The sequence below is a fragment of the Gopherus evgoodei genome, chromosome 1 (genome assembly GCF_007399415.2).
Source record: "Gopherus evgoodei ecotype Sinaloan lineage chromosome 1, rGopEvg1_v1.p, whole genome shotgun sequence".
NCBI lineage: Eukaryota > Metazoa > Chordata > Testudines > Testudinidae > Gopherus > Gopherus evgoodei.
In genome coordinates, this window is record NC_044322.1 from 76,266,629 (window position 1) to 76,280,364 (window position 13,736).

General features: G+C 39.2%; 1 protein-coding gene across 1 annotated transcript in view; it reads left to right on the forward strand.

Moving 5' to 3' along the window:
* Positions 1–13,736, forward strand: part of PIBF1 (progesterone immunomodulatory binding factor 1) — a 195,693-nt gene that overhangs the window by 163,364 nt on the left and 18,593 nt on the right. The window contains 1 exon segment of the mRNA XM_030566449.1: positions 6,338–6,422. Coding sequence (XP_030422309.1) covers positions 6,338–6,422 — 85 coding nt within the window.

Genomic DNA, 13,736 nt, shown 5'->3' on the forward strand with positions numbered 1-13,736 from the left:
TCTTCTAAGGCATACTAAACCAGCCAAACAGAGAGGACTTCGGTTTTACCCCACTAGCTAACCAGAAGTCATACAAGCAATTCTGTCAGACACTCCAGTTTCCCAGTATCACCACCAGCACCACTCCTTATGGGGATGAATGGTTATTAAAATCAATACCCCAGTAAAAGAAAAAAAAATGGTTCTCTCAATCCCAAAGGACCAACCCCAGACCCAGGTCAATATACAAGTCCGATCTTACCCACAAATCACACTGTTGCCAGTCCTGTATAACCTGAAATCTAAAGGCTTATTCACAAAAGAGAGAAATATAGATGAAAGTTAAAATTGGTTAAATGGACTCAGATACGTACAACAGTTGCAAAGTTCTTAGTTCAGGCTTGTTTAAGGCTTGATGAGATTACTGCTGATTTTAAATCAATCAAGTCTCTGGAGTACAAACATCCTAGCTTGGATGGGTCATTCAGTCCTTTGTTCAGAGCTTTGTCCACACCGAGCCCTAATGATATTGATAGCTCCAGCCTGGCCACACCAGCACTGATACACATCACTCCTTGAAATGTCCATGGCAACTCTGGTCACCCCACCACTTGTCCGGGACCTAATCACACAGGATCACAGCTGCCTCCAACATCCGAATTCAAGTCGCTCCATCTCACAGCATGGCAGCTCTATGGCTGAATGCTGTGGAGCTGTCCTGCTCTGATCAAGTCAGACAAGCCCTCCACAAGGGAGACATACCTGGCCAAGTAGATCTGGTCAGAGCAGCACCATCAGTCTCCGATACTTGCCTTGGTGCAATTTATACTGGACTATCTCCTCCATCTTAAGCAACAGGCACTGTCCATGTCGTCAGTAAGAGTTCACTTGGCAGCCATCTGCACCTTCCATCCAGGCGCAGGGGGCTACTCAGTCTTCGCGAATCCAATGGTCAGCCATTTCCTTAAAGGTCTCGACAGACTATACCCACAAGTACGACAGCGTATCCCAGCTTGGGACCTCAATCTAGTCCTTTCCAGATTTACGGGACCACCATTTGAACCACTGGCGATATGCTCCCTGCTTTCTCTCTCTTACATGGTGATGTTTCTGGTGACAATAACTTCAGCTGGGAGAGTATTGGAGCTCAGGGCCCTTACAGCAGAGCTTCCTTACACGGTATTCCATTAGGACGATGTTCAGCTCAGATCTCACCTAGCCTTTCTCCCAAAGGTCATCTCCCAGTTTCACGTCAACCAGGACATCTTCCTCCCAGTGTTCTATCCTAAGCCGCATTCCAGTGGAAAGGAGCAGAGGCTTCACTCATTGGAAGTCCGCAGAGCGCTAGCCTTCTACATCGAGAGGTCGAAGCTGTTCTGAAAGTCTGTCCAGTTATTTGTGGTGGTGGCTGATAGAGTGAAAGGCCTTCCTATGTCATCGCAGCATATCTTATCATGGATCACGTCATACATTCGGGAGTGCTACACTTGGTGAAGGTGCCCGCTCCACCGATCACCATGCACTCCACCAGGGCTCAGGTCACCTCAGCAGCATTCCTGGCACAGTTCTCCACACAGGAATTCTGCAGGGCAGCAGTGTGGTTCTCTATACATACTTTCACTATGCACTGTGCGATCACTCAGCAGGCCAAAGACGATGTGGCCTTCGGACGAACTGTGCTCCAGTCAGTGGATGACTCTGACTCCACCTCCTGAACTTTGGCTTGTGGGTCACCTGATTGGAATGGACATGAACAAGCACTTGAAGAAGAAAAAACAATTACTCACCTTCTCGTAACTGCTGCTCTTCGAGATGTGTTGTTTATGTCCATTCCAATACTCACCCTCCTACCCCTCTGTTGGGGCAGCCGGCAAGAAGGAACTGAGGAGGTGGAGGGTTGGCAGGGCTCTGTATTGGGCACCATGAAAGTGCAGGTCTAGGGAGCGCCCAGACCGACGCTATGGACACTGCTAGGGGAAAATCTTCCAGCTGGCATGCATGCGGCGCACGCACACCTGATTGGAATGTACTTGAATAACACATCTCAAAGAACAGTTACGAGAAGGTGAATAACAGTTCTTTATTTTTCTTCTGAGGACTCTCTCCAGTTAAAGGCAGAGGGACCAAAGGATATTATTAAAATGAAAGCCTGATTTAATACTTTACATTCCAATGCTTTCATTGTTTTTCCTTTTTGTTTTCCGTACTTCTAGTAAAAGGTTAGAAAACTTTTTAACAGTGGGTTTGCATGGTGCTAAATAGACATTTTTGTATACCAAACTCCAATTGTTGTTTAAAACTTTAATGTTGGACAGTTTCAGGGTTATGTTAACACCTTTGACTCTTTGGGCCTGTTTATTCCATCTAAATTAATAAAGCAGTGTTGCCCAGGAATTCATGGTAATAACCATCAAATAAATGATTGGTTGTTGAGACTGCTAAGGGTTAGTGTGCTCCTTTCTGACATCAGAGTTGATGTCTTTCTGATGGACATGCACTCTTATCTCAGATTGGGATTTTTGGTATTTGCAGTGGGGATGCATTGAAACCTTTTCCTAGTGTCTATTAGTGGCAAATATTCCTTGACAGAAGACTAAATAAATATGTTAAAACTTAATTCATTGGCTGATGAGGGTTTGTGGCCTCCCAGTTCTAGGGGATTTGGGAGCTAAGGTAATTGTCCTCAAGCAGATTAGAAAGAAACCACTAGCACTGATGAAAGTTTGGCCATGTGCAATCTTGATCTCTTAGCCCAAGATTTAGAGCTTTTTCCAGCTGGGATGCAGAGATTATTGGCATGTTGGATGCTGTGATTTGGAGTGCCAAGTCAGGACCTTTGTTAATGGTAATGAAGAAAAATAAGCTGCTTCCCAAAATTGACTTTGGAAGGACTTCCTGCTCTCTGATATTATTTGGTAGTTACCAGTATGCATGTTAATAAAATTGTCTCTGATAGCTCCACTTTTCCACTAATGTGTGTGTATCTTATCTGCTATATTTGCAGTAGCATGCACATTTTTTTCCCTTTACTCCAACAATGGATGAACACCAAGAACAAAGCTGTTCTAAATCTGGAAACTGGCACTTTCTGATAATTCTGTATTCACAGTAATGACTGAAGACTGAGGCCAGATCTACACTAGAGTTAGGTCATCGTAACCATAAGCCAGTTTACGTCAATGTAACTATGGCCTGGTCTACACTAGGAGGGGTGTCGATGTAAGGTACACAACTTCAGCTATGGGAATACCGTAGCTGAAGTCAGTCGTATCTATTCCGGCTTACCTCCCGTCCTCATGGTTGGGATCGATGTCCGTGGCTCCCTCGTCGACTCCACTGCTGCCACTCACTCCAGTGGAGTTCCGGAGTCGACGAGGAGCACGTTTGGGGATTGATATATCACGTCTAGATGAGATGCGATATATCGATTCCCGATAAATTGATCGCTACCCTGCCGATACTGCGGTAGTCTGGACGTACCCTATGTAAGTGTCTACATTAGAATGGTACTCCCACCAATGGAAGTCATAGAATCGTAGAGGATTAGGATGGAAGAGACTTCAGCAGGTCATCTAGTCCAGCACCCTGCTCAAAGCAGGACCAACCCAACTAAATCATCCCAGCCAGGGCTTTGTCAAGCTGGGCCTTAAAAACCTCCAAGAATGGAGACTCCATCATCTCTCTAGGTAACCCATTCCAGTGCTTCACCACCCTCCTAGTGAAATAGTTTTTCCTAATATCCAACCTGGACTTTCCCCATTCCAATCAGGTGACTCACAAGCAACTTGAGACCATTGCTCCTTGTTCTGTCATCTGCCACCACTGAGAACAGCCTAGCTCCATAACAGCTAGTTATCTCATCATAGAAGGCAGTCAGTTTGGTCAGGCATGACTTGCCCTTTGTGAATCCATGTTGACTGTCCTGATCACCTCTCTCTCCTCCAAGTGCTTCAAAACAGATTCCTTGAGGACCTGCTCCATGAGTTTTCCAGGGACTGAGGTTAGGCTGACTGGTCTGTAGTTCCCCAGATTCTCCTTCTTCCCTTTTTTAAAGATAGGCACTATATCTGCCTTTTTCCAGTCATCTGGGACTACACAAGTTGCCCACTACATCAACCTAATAACTCCATCTCTTCAAAAGGCGTAACGCTTAGATCGATGTAGTTAAGGAAATGCATTAGTTACATAACCTGTTGGCTGTCAGCCTTGCACAGGGCTCACAATCTGGAGCCCCACCACTGGAATTGACAGCCGCTGCCACCTCCCAGTTAGGGATTGAGCAGGGGCGGAGGGACAGCCTGAGCTGGCTGCCTCCCCGGTGAGGAATTGAGGAGCTGGGTAAGAGGAGCCCGAGCCCCAGCCGCCCTCCTGGTTGCTGTAGGTTGACCTAACTTATGTCAACTTAATTTGGTAGTGTAGAAAAGTCCTGAGTTAACAAAACTAAACAAAACAGCATAGTTTCATCCTTAAATTTGCTCATAAGCAAAAATTAGAACAATGTTATAGCTTCACTTTATGGAGTAATCATGGTGTGTTGATTCAAAAGGGAAAGAAGCAGTATAACTGGAATATATTTTATTCAGCAGATGAAACTGAACTTCAGACATGAGCTTCTGACTAATAATTAACAATGAAGTATACTCTTGTGCAATATACTGTATAAAGTATACAAGGAACTTTATGTTGTGGTTTCTTTAAGTTTGTGAGTCATGCATAAGAACTCCAACTTTGAAAGCTTGGTTTCTGCTGTTTATAAAATATGTAAGTCCAAGAAAAACTGAAGTATCACTGAGTAACAAGACATGCATATAGAAAGAACACTGAGTCTGGCAGCTTCAGTATGTGTTAAAAATGACAGAGGATAAAAGTACTGCCTAAATTAAAAATATATAATTAAAATAGTTTAAAATGTAGTGAGGCTTTGAAAATATAGCTCAAGCAGTATGAATCAAATTGCAGGACACTTCCTGGGAAAATAATGACTGCCTGGAAGGAGCTGGTGGCTCTAAAGCTCAGTCAAGGGCTATTTACTTGAACAGGTTGTTAATTCCCAGGAAGTACCCAAATCCAAAATCGATGTTGCTATTCTAAAATGGAAAAAGCCATAGGTATATGGCCATTTTTAAAAAAGGTATGATGCAGTAGATTGATCATTTCTATAAAATTTATACTCTGAACATTAAACATTTGGTGTGCTTGAATCATATCTAAATAATTCCATTCAGTTTATGATGTGTTTCCTTCTTAGACTGCTTCTGAGTTTCATAACCTGTTTTTACTGCTATATGACTAATCATTTTACTGTGGTGTTGATTTCAAGTTTAACCTGTTGTGAAGATTATTTGGTTTGGTCATGTGATGCTGACATCAGTCCCCTTTTTCTGAATTCTTGGGACTATGGAAACAAAATTGGGCAACAGCATATACAAATCTTACGAGTCTGACAATCTGGCATTTATTCTTGGAGTCTGACACAAAAGCTGAATATGGAAATACATTTAATTATACTAGAAGAGTAGCTGCCTAGAATCAGAATTTGGAGAGAAAAATTGTTTTACAAGTTAATACTGTGATGTAAGATAACAAAAGGAAGGACAATTAAAATTAAGCATGACACTGGGTCTTTGATACATCCCATTGTTCCTAAGTTATACATGTGTTCAAGATAAACCTGAGATTGTGGGTGCTACTATAGTAGTAAATAATATGTGGCAAAAATAATTTTTTTACTACTTCTGCAGAGACCATAAAGCTAGGAGAGTGCAAGTTGGACTCTATTCCTTCTTATGCATCATCAGCAGAATTATTTTTAAAAATCCAATTACATAGCCGTCAGTTACACCAGCACAAATCCAGTGGAGGCAAAAAATTACACAGCAGAGAGTGAGGGTTTAATATGGTTTGCCAAACCTTTCTACTGGTGTTGATGCATAAGAATGAGAGAATACCTCAGGTTCAGGTTTGAGGACTAGGGGTAAACAAATCTATTTTTGCTTGTAAAATGGAGAAAAAATTATCTAGAAGTAACTGACGCAATAAAAATAGAATTCTGTGATGCCACTTCTAAAGAGAAGAATCACACTTTAAATCAAATCAGTTTTGTTTTACTGTGGTGTTGTATGTAAATGAATCAGTGATCTTCAGTTCTGTTATTTGATTAAAGCAAGCATTCACAAATACCTATCTTTTCAGATGCATTAACAACCTACAATTTTTGAATAAAGGATTATTTTATACAATTGCTTGAGCACATTCATTGTTTCCAGTATTTAGTCTTAAAAATGCATGTTTCAACCAGACAAGATTAGAAGAGATTATCCGTTGCTATTACTGTATTTCCTATCCTCTTTTCTACCAGCCTTTTAAATAAAGAAAAGACATCTTTGCTGCGTGTCAAGAATCAAATGGCAGCAGATTTGGAAAGACTTCTAAATCATCGTGAGGTAATCTTCCTATTTTAGCATAACTTTACCATAGATGTTTTTCTGCAATTAAAACTTGAGAAAGTGATATTTTATATTTTATAGATTTTAGAACTATATAGGTAGTGTGTCAGCTGAGCACTTAGAAAAGGGAGTTCTGTCATCTTACTCATTGTGTGATGCTGGGCAATACACTTACCTTTTCTGTCCCTGAGTTTCCTCACCTGTAAAGTAGTTATTTTATTACTTACCTGCCTGTTGTTAGTTTAACTGTTGATAAAGTGCTTTGGGTTCTTTGATGAAAGATGGTATACAATGCAAAATATTATTTTATACTGTATTTAAGAGTCCATTGTACATTAGCTCTCAAAAATGCTGTTAGGTCACTCTTAGTAAATTTATTGGAAGCCTTCTTTTAGGATGCATAACTTTTCTTGGTAAAGATTGCAAAGTTGTGATGCATATACAATAAAAATGTGCAAATAGAAAATATACATATATTTTATGTAGTATCCTTAATATATGGTATTACACAGTGCTTTAATAGAAAGATTATTCATTCATTCTCTCATCTAAAACATTGTTACTATAATAGGAACTTTTTAAACATGTGTTTATGGAAGCAGTACTAGGCACCTAAAGGTAAAAGTAGTTCAATTGATTATGAAGAAATACTTAGAACCTTTAAACTAGATTTTTACATTAAGATAAGTGCCAGAAATTGTCTCTTATTAAAGATAAAATTTGTGAGGCAGTGATAAATAGACCCATCTCAGGGCTTCAACTGTGCCAATGCGTGGAAGGGAGGTGATATCCTTTATTCATCCATAGAAAATGGGACAGCATCAACACTGGTCTCATCCGTTGCACTTGCTAAACTTGAAACCATACTTGATATGGAGTAGTGGTCCCCTCTCAAGATTTTTCTGATAGTTCTAAATAGGGAGGTCAATTATCAGCTGGTAGTTTAGTAGCAATATATTGCAGATCAAAAGCTCAGTTTTTTGCAGAGGCCCCAATCCTGAAACCTTACACTCATATACTAGTTTCTGTACTCAGTGGAGCTCTGTGCAGATATAAGGATCTGCTTGTGTGGAGCTCAGTGCAAGAGTGGGATCAGAAAGCAATTAAAGGCAAAAATAAGCTAATAGCTTAGACTTGGGGTATGAAAAGTTGGCCTGAAATCTGAATGAAATTAAAATTCTCCCTAAAGAAAGATGAGTTTTTAGTAGCAGTACCAAAAATAATTCTATCTTTTGTGGTAGAAAAGTGTTGTGTGTTCCCACAGCACTGAATCAGCCATGAGATTTCTAATTGGATTAGAAAAAGGGGAGGGAGATGCCCCGGTCTGCTGTTCTGTTCTCCTGTTTTTAGATTCTTAAACTGTGCATATCACCGTGAAATTTGACACCTTCCAGAGTTATGAATAAGGAGATAGCATCAGTCATTTGAAATTTCCTCTTCATTCCTTCCCTAAAAGGGTGTTTTCTGTTTTTTAGCTGTGTGTGCATAATGGGAAGGCCAGAGTGAAGAAATGAGTGTTAGGGCTTGTCTCCATGACAAATTACTCTGAATCTACAGCGCAGCAGATTGCCACAAAGTAACATTCCATGTGGACACTGCTACAGCACACCAAAAATCCTGGAATGCAACTTGCTTAATTAAATCTTTTCTTTTTGCATAGTTTGTTTTAGAACTCTGCTGAGTTCTCTGCTTATTAGCGTATTTAATCCAAAAAAAAGGAGAGTTTTTAAATAGACAGTTAAGTCTTCACACACCACTCTCACCTCCCATACTGGGAGGTATCTCTCCTGTAATGGCAGATTCTAAGTCACCAGGTTTCTACAACTGCCCCTCATGTGACAACTATGGTGGCCCCAAGGTCTTCCAAGACACGGCATTGCCCCAGCAGACGTTGCTGTTCAAAAGATTCCAATCTCTCATGCATGGTTCAGGTACACACCTAGAGTGGAATCTGTGTGGACAACACATCTCAATGAGCCACAGTTTCTGTAAGGCAATTAACTGTTCTTTCACTTCAGAATTAAAATTTCTGATAAAACAGTATGAAACTTATTGTTCTTTAATTCTCATTTGAAAAGGTTAAAAATCTTTCCATACTGAACCATCTTATGTAGTTCTCTGATTTAACTTATTTTCAGAATGGATTTATTTTTATAACTCTGAATTGATTGTATTGCTTTTGAAAGGTGGCAGACCTAAAGAGCCTTGAGATTGAAATCCTCTAACAATAAAGCAGAAAGCAACTGTGTGTGCTTCCCAATACTACCCCAGCAGAAATGTGCCTCTTCTTTGATGTTGTGGGATGCTGTGTAGGTGTGTCAGACATGTATTCACTCTGCCTGTTGCTTCTGATTTTTGCTAACTCAAATTCAGATTTCACAATTATGATTAGACTTGGGGCAAATGCCTAATACCTTTCAACTTGTTTGAGTTGGTATTTATGTTTAGCTTAATTTCATCAAGCAGAAAAAATAATCAACCAGAACATTAAAATGATCAACTTATATCAAACCCTACTCACTCTTCCCTTCCACCGAAATTTAAATTATAAATATTATAAAAATAAGATTGTTTCAGTAGACAAAAACAATTTTGCATTATTTCATCTAATTTTGTTTGTTGAATGCAGTCTTAATAAAAAACAAACATTTGAAAAACTAAAACGACCAGGTTTTTGATTACAGCTGACCCTGGACCACAACTGAACCAGATGGTTAGTAGTGGAGTTTATATTTTCATTTTTTTTAATCTAGCAAGGAATTCTTTTTTTTTAATGTAACTTTCAGGTAAGCATGTTTTGAGGGTAAATTCATATGTATTGTCTCAATTCTGATCTGAAATACAGAGCTGCAGACCTTTGCAAATTTATTACTGTGCACAGAAAATACTGCATTCCCTAAGAAACAAAATGTGAACCAAGGTATATCAAGTTAAATTTGAGACAGGTGTCTGTCATGTTTATATAGTAAATATAAAGGCAAAAATTAATTTTCTTAAATGCATATTTCATGAACCATTGAGCAAATGTTGAAATATCAGTTTCTCTAGCAAGGTAATCCTCTGCCCTACCCTCCCTTGCTATTGTAGAGCAGTAGGGTTTTTTTAAAACAGTTTGCTTTAAACAAGTTAATTCTAATTATTTTGGTAACTTGATGTGACCACTTTGATATGACTATGAAATTCTATGTTCTGTTGTGAGACAGATGTAGAGTTCCAAACTATAGTTAGTCTTCTCTTTTTTATTTCTGTTTCACTTCCTGGAAAAGTTTTGTCTGTGATAATTCTGTAGTTATAAATTAATCTATAAAAGTACAGAGATTTACTTATTACCAAACTGTAGTTAAGTCACTTTATCTTAAAAGAACAATCACAGAAAGCCCCATTATCTAAGATAATTGTATGGCATAATTTAACAAGGGGAGAAAATTGCTTTCATGGATTTCTATGGATGCTTTTAAGAATTGATTATTGCAGTTTGATATACTGTCACTTCCTTATAATAACTGTGTAAAACAATTTTGTCTATCTTTTCTACTAAATTATATGAAAAGGGGATTATTTGAGACATTGCTTCTTTTTCTGCCAATGAGAATTGTAATTGTGCATTCTTATGTCTGGATTAGATTTAGAATGTTTCGCATATTAATTCTTTAGTGTCTAACTTTGTGAGTTGGTTGGGGATAGGAGGTTGGGATTGTTTGTTATAACCTGCATTGTGTCAATTTCATGCACAATTTCATTCTCTAATCTGACAATTATTGTTAATTTAAGATCTGGCCCAAATCAAACTCCAGATACAAACTCACCCTGATTTTTGAAAAAATTGCTTCTGAAACTGAATTTTATGGATTGTCCGCTATCCTTTTAGGGACCAAGCCAAAACCCTGAAATTGGGAAAAGTTATTTTCCAAACTTCGTAGTTTAAACCCATCAATACTGCTAATACTAAAAAAAAAAGTTTTTAAATGGATTATCTGAAGAATGACCTGAAATGGAGTCTAATGAAGTAAGTTTTAGAAATGTGTATTAAATGGTCTGAATTGCCAGTTTGAGAAGTAGTCAGCAGATTATTAATTCAAAATTAATTTCTTCCTTTTGCACTTCTCAGAACTTCCAGCCCCACTCATATTGCCAGCACACAATTAGCATGCCCCATCATGCAGCATTCTAGTGATACCAAATCAGGCATTGTATCCTGCAGTTAACTAGAGCCAGCCTCTAGGAGTATGTCTCCACAGCCTGCAGGAGTGAGTCTCCCAGCCCAGATTGACAGACTTGGGCTAGTGGAGTTTGCCCTAGCACTCTAAAAATAGCTGAAGTTGTGGCTCAGGATGGAGCTTGGGCTCTGAAGCCTACTCTCCTCCCTAGTGTGTCAGGTAAGTGAGAGAAGGGTTTCAGTGTTGTGGAGTTTTGCAAGGAGTCTAGTAATGTTTTCACCATGAGGTGTAAAATAATAGTGTGTTGCCAAAGCTATGCAACATTGGTTAATAAAAATAAAAAAAATAAAAAACTGTTGATCCACATAGGCTGTCTCTCATCTGAAGTAGTTTGCTGGTTAATATGATTTCACCACTGTAATGTATACTAAGATGTCACTCACAGTGACAGCCAGCAATGCAAGAAGGGCTGGATAGCATGGAACCTAAACAATAACAACACGGCTTAGGCAAGTTTGAATCTGATTGCATGCTGAATGCCCTTCTCGCCATGGGTATTAAGGGAAATCAACAAATATTTCCCAAATTGATGTTGTTTTGTCAAATTCCTTTGCAGATCACTTTTAAAAAACAGATAAAAATAGAATTATTGATGATGTTTTTACAATAGAATCTTTTACCTGCGCCCTCTATAAAGGATAAAGTTTATTCACTGAAAAGAGAGACATAAATAGGGTGCATATTTGAGGGAAGTGGATAAGGGTTAAAAAATGCAGCTACTGTTCAAAGAATAAAAAAGGGAAGCCAGAGAAACCAAGAAACACAATTAAGGCAAAAAGGATCATTGTATGCATAAGAGCTACAAAATGTCTTTATTGTATTCATTTGTTTTCTTCGTTTTTTTTCCTCTACCTTTCATCACCTTGTTTCTATTCCTAAAGCAACCATATTTTTGTACTTTTAAGGCAGATCTCCTCCACTGGTTATATTGTTTTTTGAATTCCACCAAACAGCACTTTAGTATTTGATTTATTGAAATCTTTTTACACAAGGCTCTATTTGGCTGATCTCAGCTAGTTTATAGTTTATCGGTGATCTACCAGAAAACAACATCCTGGCCACTGTGGATGTGGAAGCCCTCTACACCAACATTCCACATAAAGATGGACTACAAGCTGTCAGGAACAGTATCCCCGATAATGTCACAGCTAGCCTGGTGGCTGAATTTTGCGACTTTGTCCTCACCCACAAGTATTTCACATTAGGGGACAATATATACCTTCAAGTCAATGGCACTGCTATGGGTACTTGCATGGCCCCACAGTATGCCAACATTTTTATGACTGACTTAGAACAATGCTTCCTTAGCTCTCGTCCCCTAATGCCCCTACTCTATTTGCGCTACATTGATGACATCGTCATCATCTGGACCCATGGAAAAAAAACCCTTGAGGAATTCCAACATGATTTCAACAATTTCCATCCCACCATCAACCTCAGCCTACACCAGTCCACATAAGCGGTCCATTTCCTTGACACTACTGTGCTAATAAGCGATGGTCACATAAACACCATCCTATAACCAGAAACCTACTGACCACTATACTTACCTGCATGGCTCCAGCTTCCATCCAGGACACACCACACGATCCACTGTCTACAGCCAAGCTCTAAGATATAACCACATTTGCTCCAGTGTCTCAGACAGAGACAAACACCTGCAAGATCTCGATCAAGCATTCTTATGACTACAATACCCACCTGCTGAAGTGAAAAAACAGATTGACAGGGCCAGAAGAGTGCCCAGAAGTCACGTACTACAAGACAGGCCGAACAAAGAAAATAACAGAATACCACTAGCCGTTACCTTCAGCCCCCAACTAAAACCTCTCCAGTGCATCAACAAAGATCTACAATGTATCCTGAAAGAGATCCCTCACTCTTACAGATCTGGGGAGACAGACCTGTCCTCGCTTACAGACAGCCCCCCAACCTGAAACAAATACTCACTAGCAACCACACACCACAGAACAAAAACACTAACCCAGGGACCTATCCTTGCAACAAAGCCTGATGCCAGCTCTGTCCACATATCTATTCAAGTGACACCATCATAGGACCTAATCTCATCAGCCATTCCATCAGGGGCTCATTCACCTGCACATCTACCAATGTGATATATGCCATCATGTGCCAGCAATGCCCCTCTGCCATGTACATTGGCCAAACCAGACAGTATCTACGCAAAAGAATAAATGGACACAAATCTGACATCAGGAATCATAACATTCAAAAACCATTAGGAGAACACTTCAGCCTCTCTGGCCACTCAGTAACAGATTTAAAGGTGGCAATTTTGCAAAAGAAAAGCTTCAAAAACAGACTCCCATGAGAAACTGCTGAACCTGAATTGATATACAAACTAGATACAATCAATTTAGGCTTAAATAGAGACTGGGAATGGCTGAGCCATTACACACATTGAATCTATTTCCCCATGTTAAGTATCCTCAGAGCTTCTTGTCAAACTGTCTTAAATGGGCTATCTTGATTATCACTACAAAAGTTTTTTTGCTGACAACAGTTCATCTTAATTAATTAGCCTCTTAGAGTTGGTTGGGCAACTCCCACCTTTTCATGTTCTCTGTATGTATATATATATATCTCCTCACTATATGTTCCATTCTATGCATCCGATGAAGTGGGCTGTAGCCCACAAAAGCTTATGCTCAAATAAATGTGTTAGTCTCTAAGGTGCCACAAGTACTCTTGTTCTTTTTGCGGATACAGACTAACACGGCGGCTACTCTGAAACCTAGTTTATAGAGAGGTTCTATTTCCAAGGCAAGGCTGCTTACCATCTTAACACTAACAAAAGGCATTTACATAGAACCAGAAATAGTGTAACATATATTAAGAATAAAAATTACACCTTCAAAAACAGAAAGTAACTCTTAAAAATGGTTTAATCTTGCAGCATATTCATCTTATATCTTTTACAGAAAGAAGGATTTTTTTAACACAGCCAGCAGATATTCAGTCTATAAATACTTGTTAAATTAAGTATTATGGTTTTGAATGGCTAGTTCTGTAATGAAACATTATCACTGTCAGTCCTGCTTTTTATTTGGATTAATTACCCATATTACACTAG